The sequence below is a fragment of the Astyanax mexicanus genome, chromosome 10 (genome assembly GCF_023375975.1).
Source record: "Astyanax mexicanus isolate ESR-SI-001 chromosome 10, AstMex3_surface, whole genome shotgun sequence".
In the NCBI taxonomy this organism is placed as follows: Eukaryota; Metazoa; Chordata; class Actinopteri; order Characiformes; family Acestrorhamphidae; genus Astyanax; species Astyanax mexicanus.
Genome location: NC_064417.1, coordinates 35,211,650 through 35,232,299, shown reverse-complemented (window position 1 = coordinate 35,232,299; position 20,650 = coordinate 35,211,650). Strand labels below are relative to the sequence as shown.

Below are 20,650 nucleotides of genomic sequence, written 5' to 3'. Positions count from 1 at the left end.
ATCTACCGTTAAAAGTATAGAATGATCATGTCTTTATTAGTGGGCCAACGAAGAAAATCAGCAAGGGATCAAATACTTCTTGGACTCACTGTGTATATATATATACACAGATATTCTTTTATAGCATCCACTATTTATATTGGCTGAGTAACATAACTGACATCAGATCAGATTTATCAAGATCATGATCACACTGATCTGATCTGAACTGATCCTAGATCAAGTCTCCTATTCCTGAGGTGTTTGTGAATGCAAACTCAGATTTAGATCATAAAGGATTTAATCATTAGCTAATGAGGTCAAACAAACAAAACATCATGCAGAACTGTGCAGTGCTTGTAGTCTACAGCAATAAAGGTGGGAAAAACAGTAGGGAAACACGAAACTGAAAAGAAAAAAAAAACACCAAATCAAATGTAAAACACAATGTTTTATTTTTTATCTGTTTTTTTTTGCATCTATAGCCAACATTAACATTTAATTATAAAAGGAGCAACGTACAACAACTCACACCAACTATCTTGAAGTCAAACAATGAAGAGAAACTATTCATGCACACAGTGGATTAGGGTCATGGGAAGACAAGGCAGACTAAGTCATTAACACATCAAGTAAAGCACAATAAAAGTTTCTCATCAACTAAATATACATAGAACACAGCGACTATAAATACTATTGCTAATATGAATAAAGTGGCTGACAGTATTTAGTGACATTAATTATCACCAGCTGGTTAAAGGCCAGCCTTTTCTTCAAAAAGTTCAGTTTGGTTTAATTAAGAACATTTCAAGACTTGTCCATCCTTAAGCAGCAAACAACAAACACAACCACATTTCTTCTTGCTCTCATTCTTTTTTCAGATTCAAAAATACAGTTTGGGCTAAAAGGCACCTAAAGGATTTCTCAAACCGATTCAATATAACAAACAAGCCAACAAGCATTTCAGTGCTTTCACTACTGTCCTCCAACAACTGGACTCAAACTCAACAAAGCGCTGGTATTTTTGGCACTCTCAAAACTGATTTCGTCTTTCAGAAGCACGTCAGGCTGGAGCAATATATGCATCTGCTCTAACAAAGCTTTTAAAGATTAAACACTCTCTTTTGAAGGATTATTAAGAGCTATACAATCTTGGGTGTATACTGTATGCATTGTCATAAGCTCAGAGAAACAGCTGGGTCAGAAATTGTCCTGTGGCAACAAACGTACCACTTGAAAATATGGGGGTATTGCTATTTTTGTGAAAAATAAGAATAAAGTCAAGTAGCTCTTTTTAAATGACTCTAAAGACAGTGTTCATAAACAAGTGCAACTCCTGCAGAGAAAGAAACAGCCCATTATTTCACAGTGATATACAAAGGGGGTGTAAAGCACTTGGCACATTTACACTTTAGTATACATGAGAAAACACTCATTGAAGTTAATCATCCAGGAAAAAAGCAAACACCACCACTTTGACAGGTTGGTTTTAAGTATGGTCTCCAACCGTACATAAATATTTTTAAGCAATTAAAACTTGATGTATGCATCTAAGACCTACTGAAAGCTTAATGAGATGTAAAATCAGTCATACAGTACATAACAAAATTATAAGTAGCTTAAGACATTGGTATAAGTCTTCTAGAAAATTGTCACTGGAAGTAACAAAACATCATTAATAGTCGGTAAAGGCATGGCAGAAAGGACAGTAAGCCAGTCTGTGTCTTTCACCACATGTGCATCCAGTCAAGGACAGCACCCTGAAGGTTACAATTAAAACCTAATGACACCAGCTTCATGTCTATTCACTGCTTTAGGTCCTTTTTTGATCACAAGATTACAGAAGTCTTGGCACAACATCTATTTAACCACCTCCAAAGATATTATGGTTCTCGATGTAGAGCCAAAGTTCCAGAGGGTTAAGAAGGATCTGATTCAGCTCCTCCCTTTGGTGTTTTCAAAGGATTAAACCAAAAACCCACTCTTGAAGGCATAACAGCATAATTATTTTGAGGAAGTTAATGGATTGAGGCTACAAATATCAATGGCATAAAAACATTAGTTTTTAGTCAGTGTGAATATTTTATTTGTCCTCAAATTATTTAAGCATAAAAAATGTTTAGAACATAGTGCTGGGCAGTATACCCATTCATCCGGTATACAGGAGGGGAAATAAGAACGGGTATGCATTTTTCACATACCACCATACCGCTAGAGGCGGTAAGGAGTGTTGCGTAGAACAGTGCCGCCAAAGAAGCACACTTACAGAGCTCACTAGGTAATGCTATCCAATTAGCATAACAAGCTAGCGTTCTGTAGAAACATGAGAACAGAACTTCTGGAGCTTCTGCTGTTGCTCCTCGCAATATGTGCAACTAAAGCCCTTTTAAATATATTAATACTAGAGCTTGAAGGATAATATTAATACGCACTGAACTGAATTTATCTGTTAACTGGAGAACCAAGGGAATTGTGATAAACAGTTGCTTAAATACTTTAATGCCTCTAACAGCTTCAATACTAATGTATTGTAAATTGATATTAAACTTGTGAGCATTTAAGAAATATCTCTTGAATACCTAAACATTGAGTAGTTTAGGTTGAATTACATTGTTTATTGAACCATTTTAAACATTTAGTTTTGTAAAGGAAGCAGTGTTAAAATTGTTGGCAATGTCAAAGCTTTCATTTAAAGCCCTAATGTTTGATTTTATATGTACTCCTAAACAGCAAGTCAGAAACCTATATTTAAGCCCGGTATTGCAAAAAACATATAAATAGTGATATAAGATGAAAGCGTCAGAATCTTGCAACATACCGTGATATGCATTTTTGGTCATACCGCCCATCATTTAAGATTCTCAGTGACGTTTATCTTTTACAAAGATCCAAAGCCAAATCAGCACTAAAGTAGCTTTACAATATATTATTACATATTACAAAGTAACCCCATCTGCTTTAGCTGTGGGGGGGGGGGGGGGTTGTTTTCTTTAAAAACAAAACAATCTTGTGAACAATATTAGCACAATGTTTTTAAACCACTGAAAACACAAACACAAAGTGAGAAGAATTGGACATGGGCTGACTCACGACCCATTAAACTAGATTTCTAGCAAGATGAACTTGTATGGTGGTGGGTCAAAAGGGCCAAAGCATGCCTTCTCTCTTCTCCAATATTGTTCTTCTGAATTATAATGACCTTGCCTGATGTGTACCATGTAAAGCGATTCATAAGAAAACAGTTACAGTCACAGTGTCACATAAGCAAGCCAAGAACACAGAATCTAAGTACTGTTATTGTACACACAAAATGCTACAGATATCACTGGCAAAGTCTACACCAAAGATGCTTGTTTAATATAGTACAAGCTACTGTCAGTGTTCAACAGCAGCTAGTCCATCATGAAATGATTTAACAGTGCTAAATCTGAGTAACTAGTCAAAACTACTTTATTTTTAGCCACTAACTGTGTACAAATACAAAAAGTATCTCTCTTACTTAAAAGGCTTTTGACAACTTCCCTCCAGATGACAATGTAAGACAAAGGAGGACTTAAGCACATAAATCCTTTATCCTGAGCTCACTCTGCAGCTTCACTTACAAAATCATCCCCTTTCATTTACAAAATGATCAGTTTCTTTTTATTGTGTGGATATGTTTAAATGTGTAAAACAGTGTCTTCTCGTGATAAAAAGGAACAATACCACCCAAGTGTAAACATCTTGTCTTCTCAAAATAGCCATTTAAAAATTTTTGTCAATTTAAAAATGTAGTAAGTCTCTCAACTATTACACATCATCGTCAACAATCGGAGAAGGCTTAGCTGATGTGCATTAATGAAAAATGCTAGGAACTCTCACAGTCACTCACAATCTTGTAATCACCCTAAAGCTTGATTGACAAGGGCAGCACAGGGGAGAGAGGGACCCTGCCAAGTGAATTTACTTCAACCCCAGATGGGACATGACACAGCTGGGATTTGAATAAAAACCTTAACAACAGAACCAGCTCCAGTATCAGTTATCATACCCGATGTGACATTTGGGGTCATCTGTGTAAACATCATTTTCATACTATGTGCAAACTGCATTGTTTCATGTATTTAAAAAACAAAAGCAAGACAGCCCAGCTGATATAGGGCCACAAAGCTTGGCAGTGGTGAGTGGGGTTCAGCTCTGAAGTAAAATAGGGTCTTCCAGCTCGTGAAAAGGTGCAGAGCTGCTTTGGCTTTCACCAGAGTCGGAGTCGTAAGGAGCATCAGGCAGCTCCGCAAAGCGCCGGGCTAGCTGGTCATCCTCAAAATCGGAACGGGGCGGCTCGCGGCAGTCTGTGAAACCCTCCTCATCCTCCAGCATGTTAAAGTCCTGTGGTATGTAGAGCATCTCTGGGTAGTTATGGCTCACCAGGTCACTCGTGGTGGTGGCTGACACTTTGCGGAAGGCGATTAGGTGCATGTGCGAGAACTTGACGTACTTGTAGCGTTTGAAGCCCAGCGACTCCACAGCCACACGCCAGCTACGCATCATGAGTGCGTGGCGACCCTGGTGTGAAGAGTCTGGCGTAATGATGAGGAGGAGACCGTGCAGCGTCAGCAGTTCATGGGCTTTCTTGCAACAGAGCCAGCGCTGGTATGGAGAAGGAAAGTAGGAGAGGAGAAGTGAGAAGACCACCACGTGAAATAGCTGTGCTGGCAACGCATCAATAGGCCCTCGCAGCTGCTTCAGGAAAGCTTCGAGTGCATCTGTGGCCAGCTGCAGGGGCTGCTGTAGCTGTAGGTTGAGGAAGTCACATTTGTACACACTCTGGAAAAAATACAAAGAAAAAAATAAAAGAAAAGAAAAAAAACTGTGCAGATTTATAATAGTAAAGACTACCATGGTATTCTAACTCACACAACACTGTGACTATAGCCCCCATAAAGTAATTCATGTTAAAATGAGGTAATTAAAAAATTACAAAATTATCATGAAGTCAATAGTAAAACACAAAAATTATCTACATTAGCAGTTGTAATAACTTTACTATCATGTTTTCAGTACACAGATTAAGTAATATTAACTAATGCATTTTGTTCATCTTGTGCAAATGAAACCCTTAATATACTGGCAGCTATAAATATTTTAGTAATGTACATCAATATTAAAGAATGTGATACAGTGATATAACATCCCTCTACCTTCTCCCTCAAACTAATCTTGCATAAAAAACACAGACATCATCCCCAAACCCTGGAAGTACCAAGGGTGTAAAATGCAGCCTAAACATATAGAAAAAAACAAAAACATGATGCATGGTCAACATTATAGAGTATACATACCTCAACAGCTGGCACTATGTCTATTCCTACTGTGAGGAACTCATCAAACTTCAAAAAGGGATTGAAGCAACTTCCCACATCCAGCAGACGCATCTTCCCAAATCGGACGTTTGAGTTAAAACTTAAGTAAAGAACAAAAATAAAAAAAACAGTTACAGCATACAGAAGGTAACTGCAGCTTTGGTTTTGTGTTAACTAAAAGGTGAAAGTCTAGTAGAATATATATATACCTGGGCAGAGAGTAGTCTGGTTGAGCATTTAAAGGTGTCCCATTTGTAGCTGAAGCATGCTTTGCTGTCTTCTCATCCTTCTCCAAGGCTTTCTTCATCCCCCCATCCAAGAAATACTCTTCACAAACACTAAAATAAAACAATCACAAAACATAAATGTGACAAAACATTAATGTTTAACAGTTACCTGTTAATGTTAAATGTCACATTTGTTACTTCATTAGGATTGCATAATAAATTAAAAATCTAGAATTGTTGCTCACCTGCGGCACCACTCGATGCGACCCTCTCCATCACATTTCTTGGCCCAGTGATTGTCAGCAAGACTTTTCATGGCAAAGGCATACTCACTCAGAGTCTGCTCATCCTCACAATGCTCACGCCATATCTTGTCAAAGTCACCCACTGTAGTCAAGAGGACATGGGTTATGTTCAGCTAGACAGAGATGCCTAATGATAAACATCTTAGATAATTGGGTACATGAAATAGAAACAGTTACTCATTGATTTAGGTAATTAAAAATCAACTTAAAAAAGACAACTTAAACTTGCATCAAACTCAGCAAACAAAAGAGAAACTGTACAAAAGAAGGAATAAACTACTTTATTTTATATCATACTAATACAATTGGTCTATTCATCAAGAAATTTAGACACAGATTTACAGCAGGTCTAAGAATGGAAAACAACTATAATATAATATAAAGATAAAATGTTTTTGCAAACAGCAATATATGGACAGCTTACATACACAAAGATGTAACTCTTGAAACATTTCTTTCTACATAATAATAATTTCAGACTTATGTTTCAAAGCAAAAAATAAATATACTTTTTTGTAAATAGCCAAACCAGAAATCACATACACTGCCAGAAATTGAAATAAAAACGTTTACCTACTGTTGCAAGTCAGCACTCTAACACTCTAGCACTTAAACTTGCACGTGATGACAGACAACCAGCAAAATATCCAAAAAAGACCAACAAATATCAACTGTCACTCTAAACATTCTACAAAAAAGAAAACATCAAACTTGTGCTTAATTAATCCAGTAAATCAACAAAAAAAAGCAAATCTTCGGTGCACATCCACAAGTAAACTTTTCCTCTCAACAACCTGATCAGGGCTTGTGAGTGCAAGCAAACGAAACAGACAACAGTCTCATGACCAAGTGGAAAACACAGGCCTTATCAGATTTGGAGGAAAATTAGACAAGAGGGAATGGAACAAACTGCAGTGCCCTCTTAAGTATGAATATCGCTTCATAATGCCCAGCAGACTAGATCATGCCTTCCTTATTATCCCATCATGGACTCAACTGAATGGCCTACTGTGTGCTGATTTATAGAGTTGAGCTCCAAAGCAATGAGCAAGAAGATTTGTTGAAAAATAGGGTAGAAAAATAAGACACATTTGGATGTACTAATTTAATTAGTATAGTTTAGTAATTTAGTTTACTCAAACAATGCCTATGTCAATTTATGAACTTTTCAAGACATAATGCAATGAACTCTAGCCATTTTGGGAAAAGAAGCTTGTTAAAAAATAACTCTCTCTATGCATGGTTAAAATGTGCCTAAAGAAGTGTGACAGGGCCAAAGTTCCTCAAAATGCACTACACCAATCCAGCTTACTAAGACTCTGAGGATCTCAAACCTTGCTTTTAATCAAACTACTACTAACTCCACAAACTATTTTCTGATAAGCCATTCTTCATTCCTAGTCAGCCTAGTGTTAGCTTTTTGTCCTTTTCGTTTCTATATTCTCCCAATTTAATCAATGCGAGACTTTTGCTAGTTGGCTAGGTGTATGTACTATGTAATTATGGGGAAGTAAAAACTGTTATGCAACAGCTTTGGGGTTGTCTGTTATGGATTGAAAATTCTTTTCAATAAAGAGACAACCATGTTTGTCAATTGTAAATCACTTCTATGTACCAACTATGGCTGCAACTAATGAATATTTTGGTAGTCGACTAATCTGATAATTAGGGCCCGAGCACCGAAGGCGCAGGCGCAGCCTGCACCGGAGGTGCAAAGCCCTATTGTTTTTGGTCCGTTTATTATTATTATTATTATTATTCTGCCTCTTTGCGTCCATTTTTGAGGCATTTCCGATACTCGAAAACTCACGCATTTTGGCACAGACCTCAAGCTCGGCGAAAATTTTAAAATTCCATAGAGGCTGGACTTTGGCGTTGTTCAGGAGCTCTATAGCGCCCCCAAACGTCGGCAGTGGCCGGGATGAAGTTTGTCCAACGTGCACCAACTTTGGTACGCTCATTGACCTCCTCATAAACAACAAGAATCACTAGGTTTTATTTGACTCCGCCCAACAGGAAGTCGGCCATTTTGACAGGAAGTTGCAAAATAAAAAGTTTCCCGCTGGGTTTCGGAGGGGTTAGGATGTTTAAAAACTCCTAAAACTTTACAGAGGTATTTGGCTTAGGCCATACTTTGACCGTAAGTTGGAATTTCGTAAATTCGTCTTTCATCAGCTCTCTAGCGCCACCTATTTTATATCATATTTATGAAAAGCTCTCAGCCTCTTGATAATTGGCAGATTCAATAAGTCTTTGAAATGATTTAGGAATATTTTGTCGTTTTTCTCATGTGTAGCTAGAGGACTCTACAGCGCCCCCTATTTTGTTTAGGCCATTAAATTAGCTGTAGCTGTCTCAAAATTTCTCCAATATTCTCGATTTTTGGCAACAACATAGAAACTATCATCCCGCACATATTACCCATTGGCTTGTACTAGCTCTGCCCAACAGGAAGTCGGCCATTTTGAAATTTGTGGAATTTTTACACATTTTTCACGAACTCATTCAAACTCCTCATAGAGTCTTTGTCATATTACCTCTAAATTTGGTGTGGATAGGCTCCAGACATACATGGTGATAAATTGCGAAGGAATAGTCGATAGCTGAAACGATGACGTAATGGCGGACAATTAATTTAATGGAGACGCAACACTAGACCAAAGTGAAACCATGACACGGTCATAAAACAGATGATTGAAAAATCATGAAACTTGGTAAAAACACAAGAGACATCATAAGACACGTTTTTAGTATTGGAATGATTGACTCCGCCCAACAGGAAGTCGGCCATTTTGAAATATGTGCATTTTACACACATTTTTTGCATACTTTGTCGAACTCCTCCTAGGGAATTTGTTGAATACTCTTGATATTTGTCAGCAAAAAACTACTACCATCCGTGATGATAAATTGCGAAGGAATAGTCGATATCTTAAACGAGGACGAAATGGCGGACAGTTGAACTGCTTGAGATGCCCCATTAAAACAGGAAGTGAATACATTCTGGTGTTAGTAGGTGTTTGAGGAGGTTAAAAAGGTTGAAAACTCTCGAAAATTTACAGGCCTGCTTGAATTAAGCAGTACTTTCATCTGAAATTAAAATTTCTTGTATACGTATTTCATTGGCTCTATAGCGCCACCTAGGTTTCAATGCATATTTGACATTACGGGAATGCTCAAAACCTCTTGAAAATTGACAGATTGCATAAGACCTAAAAACACTTTACAAATATTTTGACAATTTTTTCATGTATAGCTAGCAGACTCTACAGCGCCCCCTAATTTGTTTGTTTAATAAATTAGCTGTGGATGTGTCAAAATTTGTCTAATCTTCTCAAATTTTGGTAGGATCGTAGATAGTATGACCCTGCACATATTTGCAATTGGCTTGTATTAGCTCCGCCCAACAGGAAGTCGGCCATATTGGAATTTGTAATATTTTTACAAATTTTTCACAAACTAATTTAAACTGCTCCTAAAGTCTTTGTCAGATTACCTCTTATTTCGCTGTAAATGAACAACAGACATATTTGATGATAATTGCCAAAGGATTAGTTGATCGGTAAAACGGTGACCCAATGGCGAGCAATTGAGTCACTAGAGACGCAACACTAAACCAAAGTGAAACCATGACATGGTCAGAAAACAGATTATTGAAAATTCATGAAACTTGGCAAAAACACAAGAGACATCATAAGACACGTTTTTAGTATTGGAATGATTGACTCCGCCCAACAGGAAGTCGGCCATTTTGAAATATGTGCATTTTACACACATTTTTTGCATACTTTGTCGAACTCCTCCTAGGGAATTTGTTGAATACTCTTGATATTTGTCAGTAATAAACTACTAACACACCTAATGATAAATTGCGAAGGAATAGTCGATATCTTAAACGAGGACGAAATGGTGGACAGTTGAATTGCTTGAGATGCCCCGTTAAAACAGGAAGTGAATACATTCTGGTGTTAGTAGGGGTTTGAGGAGGTTAAAAAGGTTAAAAACTCTCAAAAATTTACAGGCCTGCTTGATTTAAGCAGTAGTTTGATCTGAAATTAAAATTTCATATATACGTATTTCATTGGCTCTATAGCGCCACCTAGGTTTCAATGCATATTTGACATTACGGGAATGCTCAAAACCTCTTGAAAATTGACAGATTGCATAAGACCTAAAAACACTTTACAAATATTGTGACAATTTTTTCATGTATAGCTAGCGGACTCTACAGCGCCCCCTAATTTGTTCATTTAATAAATTAGCTGTGGATGTGTCAAAATTTGTCTAATCTTCTCAAATTTTGGTAGGAGTGTAGATAGTATGACCCTGCACATATTTGCAATTGGCTTGTATTAGCTCCGCCCAACAGGAAGTCTGCCATATTGGAATTTGTAATATTTTTACACATTTTTCACAAACTCATTTAAACTGCTCCTAAAGTCTTTGTCAGATTACCTCTTATTTCGCTGTAAATGAACAACAGACATATTTGATGATAACTGCCAAAGGATTAGTTGATCGGTAAAACGGTGACCCAATGGCGAGCAATTGATTCACTAGAGACGCAACACTAAACCAAAGTGAAACCATGACACGGTCAGAAAACAGATTTTTGAAAATTCATGAAACTTGGCAAAAACACAAAAGACATCATTACACACATTTTCAGCATTGGTAGGACTGACTCCGCCCAACAGGAAGTCGGCCATTTTGAAATATCTGCATTTTACACACATTTTTTGTGTACATTGTCAAACTACTCCTAGCAAATTTGTTGAATTCTCTTGGTATTTGGTAAAATTAAACATTGAACATATCTGATGATAAATTGTGAAGGAATAGTAGATATCTCAAACGAGGACGAAATGGCAGATGGTTGAATTTGTGAGATGCCACATCAAAACAGGAGGTCAAAACCTAGGTAATGCCAGGTGTTTTGAGGAGGTTATAACGGAGAAAAACTCACAAAATTTGACCGGCCTGCTTATCTAAGGCTGTTCTTTGATGTAGAATTAGAATTTCAAATACATGTATTTTAACAGTGCTAAAGCGCCACCTGTATTTTAAATGGATATTTCACGTGTTTAACAGGATAGAAAACTCTTGAAAATTGGCACACTCAATAAGACCTTAAAATTACTTCTACCGGTTTCTCGGTTTGGCCCGGTACGATTTGCACTGTTGTGCGAGGGCCCTACGTCCCCCTGTGACAGGGGGACAACTCGTTATTAGGGCCCGAGCACCGAAGGCGCAGGCGAAGCCTGCACCGGAGGTGCAAAGCCCTATTGTTTTTGGAATGTTTATTAGGGCCCGAGCACCGAAGGCGCAGGCGAAGCCTGCACCGGAGGTGCAAAGCCCTATTGTTTTTGGAATGTTTATTATTATTTTTATTTACAAACTTCGCGCCCATTTTTGAGGCCTTTCCGATACTCGAAAACTCTTGCATTTTGGCACAGACGTCAAAGCCGGTGAAAAATTTTAAATTACATTGTTCACAGGTTTGGGCGTGGATCAGGAGCTCTATAGCGCCCCCAAACGTTGCCAGTGGCCGGGATAAAGTTTGTCCAATGTGCACCAACTTTGGTACGCTCATTGACCTCATTATACCGATCAAGAATCACTTGGATTTATTTGACTCCGCCTAACAGGAAGTCGGCCATTTTGGCAGGAAGTCTCAAAATAAAAAGTTTCCCGTGGTGTTTTGGGTGGGTTACGATGTTCGAAAACTCATAAAATTTCACAGGCCTATTGGGCATAGGCTGTACTTTGATGTATAATTGGAATTTTTCATATTCATAATTTATCAGCTCTCTAGCGCCACCTATTTTATATGACATTTATAGAAAGCTCTTAGCCTCTTCTGAATTAGCAGACCCAATAATGCCTTTAAATGATTTCGAGAAATGTAATCATTTTTCTAATGTGGTGCTAAATGACTCTACAGCGCCCCCTATTTGGTTTAGGCTAATAAATTAGCGGTAGCTGTCTCAAATTTTCCCCAATGTTCAAAATTTTTGGTAGAAACATAGATATTACGATGCCACACATAATACCCATTGGCATGTATTAGCTCCGCCCAACAGGAAGTCGGCCATTTTGAAAAATGTTAAATTTTTAAATATTTTTCACATACTCATTCGAACTCCTCCTAGAGTCTTTGTCAGATTACAACTAAATGGTCTGTGGATAGTCTCCAGACATACGTGGTGCTAAATTGCGAAGGAATAGTCGATAGCTGAAACGATGACGTAATGGCGGGCAATTGATTTAATGGAGACACAACACTAAACCAAATAGAAACATTAGCATGGTCAGAACACAGCTGCTTGGAAATTCATGAAACTTGGCAAAAACATAAAAGACATCATTACACACATTTTCAGTGTTGATATGATTGACTCCGCCCAACAGGAAGTCGGCCATTTTGAAAAACGTGCATTTTACACACATTTTTTGCATACTTTGTCGAACTCCTCCTAGGGAATTTGTTGAATACTCTTGATATTTGTCAGCAATAAACTACTTCCATCCGTGATGATAAATTGCGAAGGAATAGTTGATATCTTAAACGAGGACGAAATGGCGGACAGTTGAATTGCTGGAGATACCCCATTAAAATGGGAAGTAAATACATTCTGGTGTTGGTAGGTGTTTGAGGAGGTTAAACAGGTTGAACACTCACGAAACTTTACAGGCCTGCTTGATTTAAGCGGTCCTTTGATTAAAAATTTAAATTTCATATATACATATTTCATTGGCTCTATAGCGCCACCTAGGTTTCAATGCATATTTGACATTACGGAAATGCTCAAAAACTCTTGAAAATTGTCAGATTCCATAAGATCTAAAAACACTTTACAAATATTGTGATAATTTTTTCATGTGTAGCTAGCGGACTCTATAGCGCCCCCTAATTCATTTGTTTAATAAATTAGCTGTGGATGTGTCACAATTTGTCTAATCTTCTCAAATTTTGGTAGGAGCGTAGATACTATGACTCTGCACATATTTGCAATTGGTTTGTATTAGCTCCGCCCAACAGGAAGTCGGCCATATTGGATTTTGTAATTTTTTTACACTTTTTTTCACAAACTCATTTAAACTGCTCCTAAAGTCTTTGTCAGATTACCTCTAAATTAGCTGAGAATGAACAACAGACACAGTTGATGAAAATTGCCAAAGGAATAGTTGATCGCTAAAACGGTGACGTAATGGCGAGCAATTGATTGAATAGAGACGCAACACTAAACCAAAGTGAAACCATGACACAGTCAGAACACAGATGATTAAAAATTCATGAAACTTGGCAAAAACACAAGAGACATCATTAGACACGTTTTCAGTATTGGTAGGACTGACTCCGCCCAACAGGAAGTCGGCCATTTTGAAATATCTGAATTTTTGTTGAATTCTCTTGGTATTTGGTAAATATAAACATTGAACATATCTGATGATAAATTGTGAAGAAATAGTCGATATCTTAAACGAGGAGGGAATGGCGGACGGTTGAATGTTTGAGATGCCACATCAAAACTGGAGGTTGACACATAGGTAATGCTAGGAGTGTTGAGGACGTTATAAGAGAGAAAAGCTCACAAACTTTGACCGGCCTGCTTATCTGAGGCTGTTGTTTGATCTAGAATTAGAATTTCAAATATATGTGTTTTAACAGCTCTATAGCGCCACCTGTATTTTAAATGGGTATTTCACATTTTTGGCAGGATAGAAAACTCTTGAAAATTACCACACTTAATAAGACCTCAAAATTACTTTCACCGGTTTCTCGGTTTGGCCCGGTACGATTTGCGCTGTTGTGCGAGGGCCCTACGTCCCCCTGTGACAGGGGGACAACTCGTTATTATTATTATTAGGGCCCGAGCACCGAAGGCGCAGGCGAAGCCTGCACCGGAGGTGCAAAGCCCTATTGTTTTTGGTCTGTTTATTATTATTATTATTATTATTATTCTGCCTCTTTGCGTCCATTTTTGAGGCATTTCCGATACTTGAAAACTCACGCATTTTGGCACAGGCCTCAAGCTCGGCGAAAATTTTAAAGTTCCATAGAGGCTGGACTTTGGCGTTGTTCAGGAGCTCTATAGCGCCCCCAAACGTCGGCAGTGGCCGGGATGAAGTTTGTCCAACGTGCACCAACTTTGGTACGCTCATTGACCTCCTCATAAACAACAAGAATCACTAGATTTTATTTGACTCCGCCCAACAGGAAGTCGGCCATTTTGACAGGAAGTTGCAAAATAAAAAGTTTCCCGCTGGGTTTCGGAGTGGTTAGGATGTTTGAAAACTCCTAAAATTTTACAGAGCTATTTGGCCTTGGCCATACTTTGACCGTAAGTTGGAATTTCGTAAATTCGTCTTTCATCAGCTCTCTAGCGCCACCTATTTTATATCATATTTATGAAAAGCTCTCAGCCTCTTGATGATTGGCAGATTCAATAAGTCTTTGAAATGATTTAGGAATATTTTGTCGTTTTTCTCATGTGTAGCTAGAGGACTCTACAGCGCCCCCTATTTTGTTTAGGCCATTAAATTAGCTGTAGCTGTCTCAAAATTTCTCCAATATTCTCGATTTTTGGCAACAACATAGAAACTATCATCCCGCACATATTACCCATTGGCTTGTACTAGCTCCGCCCAACAGGAAGTCGGCCATTTTGAAATTTGTGGAATTTTTACACATTTTTCACGAACTCATTCAAACTCCTCCTAGAGTCTTTGTCATATTACCTCTAAATTTGGTATGGATAGGCTCCAGACATACATGGTGATAAATTGCGAAGGAATAGTCGATAGCTGAAACGATGACGTAATGGCGGACAATTAATTTAATGGAGACGCAACACTAGACCAAAGTGAAACCATGACACAGTCATAAAACAGATTATTGAAAAATCATGAAACTTGGTAAAAACACAAGAGACATCATTAGACACGTTTTTAGTATCGGAATGATTGACTCCGCCCAACAGGAAGTCGGCCATTTTGAAATATGTGCATTTTACACACATTTTTTGCATACTTTGTCGAACTCCTCCTAGGGAATTTGTTGAATACTCTTGATATTTGTCAGTAATAAACTACTAACAGACCTGATGATAAATTGCGAAGGAATAGTCGATATCTTAAACGAGGACGAAATGGCGGACAGTTGAACTGCTTGAGATGCCCCGTTAAAACAGGAAGTGAATACATTCTGGTGTTAGTAGGTGTTTGAGGAGGTTAAAAAGGTTGAAAACTCTCGAAAATTTACAGGCCTGCTTGAATTAAGCAGTACTTTCATCTGAAATTAAAATTTCTTGTATACGTATTTCATTGGCTCTATAGCGCCACCTAGGTTTCAATGTATATTTGACATTACGGGAATGCTCAAAACTTCTTGAAAATTGACAGATTGCATAAGACCTAAAAACACTTTACAAATATTTTGACATTTTTTTCATGTATAGCTAGCAGACTCTACAGCGCCCCCTAATTCGTTTGTTTAATAAATTAGCTGTGGATGTGTCAAAATTTGTCTAATCTTCTCAAATTTTGGTAGGATCGTAGATAGTATGACCCTGCACATATTTGCAATTGGCTTGTATTAGCTCCGCCCAACAGGAAGTCGGCCATATTGGAATTTGTAATATTTTTACAAATTTTTCACAAACTAATTTAAACTGCTCCTAAAGTCTTTGTCAGATTACCTCTTATTTCGCTGTAAATGAACAACAGACATATTTGATGATAACTGCCAAAGGATTAGTTGATCGGTAAAACGGTGACCCAATGGCGAGCAATTGAGTCACTAGAGACGCAACACTAAACCAAAGTGAAACCATGACATGGTCAGAAAACAGATTATTGAAAATTCATGAAACTTGGCAAAAACACAAAAGACATCATTACACACATTTTCAGCATTGGTAGGACTGACTCCGCCCAACAGGAAGTCGGCCATTTTGAAATATCTGCATTTTACACACATTTTTTGTGTACATTGTCAAACTACTCCTAGCAAATTTGTTGAATTCTCTTGGTATTTGGTAAAAATAAACATTGAACATATCTGATGATAAATTGTGAAGGAATAGTCGATATCTCAAACGAGGACGAAATGGCAGATGGTTGAATTTTTGAGATCCCACATCAAAACAGGAGGTGAAAACCTAGGTAATGCCAGGTGTTTTGAGGAGGTTATAACGGAGAAAAACTCACAAAATTTGACCAGCCTGCTTATCTAAGGCTGTTGTTTGATGTAGAATTAGAATTTCAAATACATGTATTTTAACAGCGCCATAGCGCCACCTGTATTTTAAATGGATATTTCACATGTTTAACAGGATAGAAAACTCTTAAAAATTGGCACACTCAATAAGACCTCAAAATTACTTTTACCGGTTTCTCGGTTTGGCCCGGTACGATTTGCGCTGTTGTGCGAGGGCCCTACGTCCCCCTGTGACAGGGGGACAACTCGTTATTATTATTTTTATTTACAAACTTCGCGCCCATTTTTGAGGCCTTTCCGATACTCGAAAACTCATGCATTTTGGCACAGACATCAAAACCCGTGAAAAATTTGAAATTCCATGGTTCATGGGATTGGGCGTGGTTCAGGAGCTCTATAGCGCCCCCAAACGTTGCCAGTGGCCGGGATGAAGTTTGTCCAATATGCACCAACTTTGGTACACTCATTGACCTCCTCATGCAGAACAATAATCACTCGGTTTTATCAGACTCCGCTCAACAGGAAGTCTGCCATTTTGACAGGAAGTCGCAAAATAAAAAGTTTCCCCTGCTGGTTTGGAGGGGTTATGATGTTCGAAAACTCATAAAACTTGACAGGCCTATCTGGCGTAGGCCGTACTTTGAGAATTAATTCGATTTTTGTAAATTCATCTTTAACCAGCTCTCTAGCGCCACCTTTTTTACATCACATTTATGGAAAGCACTCAGCCTCTTGATAATTGGCAGATTCAATAAGGCCTCAAAATTATTTAGAAACTTTTCGTCATTTTTTTTGTGTGTAGCTAAATGACTCTACAGCGCCCCCTATTTATTTTAGCTAATTAATTAACTGTGGCCTTCTCAAAAATTCTCCAATATTCATGATATTTGGTAGAAACATAGACAACATGATCCCGCACATATTACCAATAGGCATGCATTTGCTCCGCCGAACAGGAAGTCGGCCATATTGGAATTTGTGACATTTTTACACATTTTTCACATACTCATTCGAACTCCTCCTAGAGTCTCTGTCAGATTACCTCAAAATTGGGCGTGGATAGGCTCCAGACATAAGTGGAGATAAATTGCGAAGGAATAGTCAATAGCTGAAACGGTGTCGTAATGGCGGGCAATTGATTAACTAGAGACGCAACACTAAACCAAAGTGAAACCATGACACGGTCAGAACACAGATGATTGGAAATTCCTGAAATTTGGCAAAAACACAAGAGACATCATTAGACACGTTTGCCGTATTGGTAGGACTGACTCCACCCAACAGGAAGTCGGCCATTTTGAAATATGTGCATTTTACACACATTTTTTGCATACTTTGTCGAACTCCTCCTAGGGAATTTGTTGAATACTCTTGATATTTGTCAGCAATAAACTACTACCATACCTGATGATAAATTGCAAAGGAATAGTCAATATCTTAAACGGGGACGAAATGGCAGACAGTTGAATTGCTTGAGATACCCCATTAAAACAGGAAGTGAATACATTCTTGTGTTGGTAGGTGTTTGAGGAGGTTAAAATGGATGAAAACTCACAAAACTTTACAGGCCTGCTTGTTTTACGTGGTCCTTTGGTCTGAAATTGAAATTTCATATATACACATTTCATTGGCTCTATAGCGCCACCTAGGTTTCAATGAATATTTGACATTACGGGAATAATCAAAAATGCTTGAAAATTGTCAGATTGCACAGGACCTAAAAACACATTACAAATATTGTGATAATTTTTTCATGTGTAGCTAGCTGACTCTACAGCGCCCCCTAATTTGTTCAGTTAAAAAATTAGCTCTGGATGTGTCAAAATTGGTCTAATGTTCTCCAATTTTGGTAGGAATGTAGATACTGTGACCCTGCACATATTTGCAATTGGCTTGTATTAGCTCCGCCCAACAGGAAGTCGGCCATATTGGAATTTGTAAGATTTTTACACTTTTTTCACAAACTCATTTAAACTGCTCCTAAAGTCTTTGTCAGATTACCTCTTATTTCACTGTAAATGAACAACAGACATATTTGATGAAAACTGCCAAAGGATTAGTTGATCGCTAAAACAGTGACGTAATGGCGGGCAATTGATTGACTAGAGACGCAACACTAAACCAAAGTGAAACCATGACACGGTCAGAACACAGATGATTGAAAATTCATGAAACTTGGCAAAAACACAAGAGACATCATTACACACGTTTTCAGTATTGGTAGGACTGACTCCGCCCAACAGGAAGTCTGCCATTTTGAAATATCTGCATTTTACATACATTTTTTGCGTACGTTGTCAAACTACTCCTAGAAATTTTGTTGAATTCTCTTGGTATTTGGTAAAAATAAACACTGAACATATCTGATGACAAATTGTGAAGGAATAGTCGATATCTTAAACGAAGACGAAATGACGGAAGGTTGAATTTTTGAGATGCCACCTCAAAACAGGAAGTTGACACCTAGGTAATGCAAGGTGTTTTGAGGAGCTTATATCTGAGGAAAACTCACAAAATTTGACCGGCCTGCTTATCTGAGGCGGTTCTTTGATCTAGAATTAAAAATTCAAATACATGTGTTTTCACAGCTCTATAGCGCCACCTATATTTTAAGTGAATATTTGACATTTTTGGCAGAATAGAAAACTCTTGAAAATTGGCACACTCAATGAGACCTCAAAATTACTTTCACCGGTTACTCGGTTTGGCCCGGTACGATTTGCGCTGGTGTGCGAGGGCCCTACGTCCCCCTGTGACAGGGGGACAACTCGTTATTTTTCTGATTATTTGTTTAGTCAATGATTATTTCTGCCATGTCTTCCATCTCTAAAAATGATAGAAACAGCTGAAAATGAGATTTAAAAAGCATTAAATGTCCAAATGTTGGTGAAGTGTGTAAATAACTGATATTTAGTGATCAAATGTGTAATCTGTTGTGTTTGGGCACGTTTGGAGACAAAAATTAAAAAATAAACATTGTTGATTTAATGGACTAATCGTTGCAGCCCTAGCACCAACCTCTGATTATTTAAATTTACCAGGGTAAAATAGACTTCTAGGACAATCTAGCCCACATGTAATAAATCAGTTGTAAATTAGAGAAGGAAGGCTAAGTTGGGGGCACTGTAAAGGTTGTATGAGATAACATGGCACACGAACTATTTATTTTTGCTGTATTGAAAACTGCACACTATTTCGGTGTTAGTGCTAATTTATATTCTGGGATTTTAAGGGAATTAAAGTTTAAAAGAAGAACGCAGATATCAGCTTCTTTTATAAGGAAATAACAGAAATATTGCCAAAGCAGAACAAGGCTTTACTCTCTGCCTGGGAAACTGTGGGCTGAGGGCTTCAGAGAGCCGCCATAACTTATTAAGTTAACACACGGAGGGGTTATCAGGTCTGAGCCTGTGTCAGGTCCAAATTGGAACAGGTTCATAGCAAGCTCAGACCATGTTTAGCCTATGACAGGTCTGTGTTCGAGGAGTGAATAAGCTGCAAAAGTCAGTGGTGATTTATGTGCGCAACAGATAAATTTACAAGCAACTAAACATGTTCAGTACTTTAAAGGAGCCGTGTTGTAGAAACGTAGCGTTAAATGGCTATGTAGTTAGCCAACCACTTTATCCTGGCTGTTTTGAACTTTTTACTTGTAAAGAGTACGTTATTATCGAATTTTTAGGCTTTGTTTTTGAGAGGTAGGTTTGTATGAGCGAGTAAAAATGAGGTCATGACACATGACACATTTTCGTTGCTCTAAAACACAAAAATGAGCAAAACAGGAACCAACCAAGAGCTTTGACACCAGAACAAGCTAACTTAAAGCTAATCTATAGCTAAGCTAGGCTAGCGAGGAGACGCAGTAATGACAACAGCACCTAGCTAGCATTAGCTAACTAGTTAACTTGCTAATGAGTAGTGGTGGGTAACCCAGGTCCAGAAAGTAAAAATCCAATCCAGGGTTTTTGTACCAACTGCTTGGGCGGCTATGCTGCAGCTCTGCCACGGCCCAGGCAGTTGGTATAAAACCCTGGTTTGGGATTTTACTGGTTTGGTCTGGACCTGGTTTACCCGCCATTACTAAAGAGCAGCAAGTTGAAGTTATTTTACCCATGACAGCTCCACAGCAGCACACCAGACAAGCAGGCTATGTTCCTAACTGCATTGTTTATATTTATGTACCAACTTCTCGTTGTTTTCAGGTCTTTTCTCGAAAACCAGAGCAGAGATGGAAGCTAACGGAGCCAGCTAGCTCTAGCTAACGGTTAGCAGGCTAGCCGCATACCTTCAATATATTTTCTCCGAAGTTTGCGGTGGACGCTTTTCACAACGCCCGACAGTTTCTCCTGCTCCTTCTGTTTGTACAGCAGGTCTCTCGGGACGGAGGAGAAGTAAAGCTCGGACTCGCTGTCTGTCTGGGCATTGTTCTGTAAATCCATAGCACTGATGTTCCTGTGCTGCACCGGCGCGCCGGGTCCGCAAGCGCTGGTTCTCCCCCCGCACCTGTTTTCCGACAGGTCCCGCCTCCCGCCTGCTCCTGATTGGCTATTAGTTCACACCGGCCAGAAGCTCGCTGAT

At 38.4% G+C, this 20,650-nt stretch overlaps 1 protein-coding gene across 1 annotated transcript; it reads right to left on the bottom strand.

Annotated features, from left to right (window-relative positions):
• Positions 1-417: 417 nt before the first annotated feature.
• Positions 418-20,583, bottom strand: bmt2 (base methyltransferase of 25S rRNA 2 homolog). Its single transcript, XM_007252883.4, has 5 exons — positions 20,358-20,583; positions 5,791-5,932; positions 5,528-5,656; positions 5,298-5,418; positions 418-4,782 (listed from the first exon to the last, which is right to left on the bottom strand). The coding sequence occupies exons 1-5, from the start codon at positions 20,509-20,511 to the stop codon at positions 4,150-4,152; spliced, it is 1,179 nt and encodes a 392-aa protein (XP_007252945.3). The 5' UTR covers positions 20,512-20,583; the 3' UTR covers positions 418-4,149.
• Positions 20,584-20,650: the final 67 nt, after the last annotated feature.

Coding starts and splice junctions, on each gene's coding strand:
- bmt2 (XM_007252883.4), bottom strand. CDS start 20,511: ATGGATTTACAGAACAATGCCCAGACAGACAGCGAGTCCGAGCTTTAC. Junction 5,419..5,527: donor CCAGACTACTCTCTGCCCAG/GTATATATATAT, acceptor TCTTTACTTAAG/TTTTAACTCAAACGTCCGAT. Junction 4,783..5,297: donor ACATAGTGCCAGCTGTTGAG/GTATGTATACTC, acceptor TATTTTTTCCAG/AGTGTGTACAAATGTGACTT.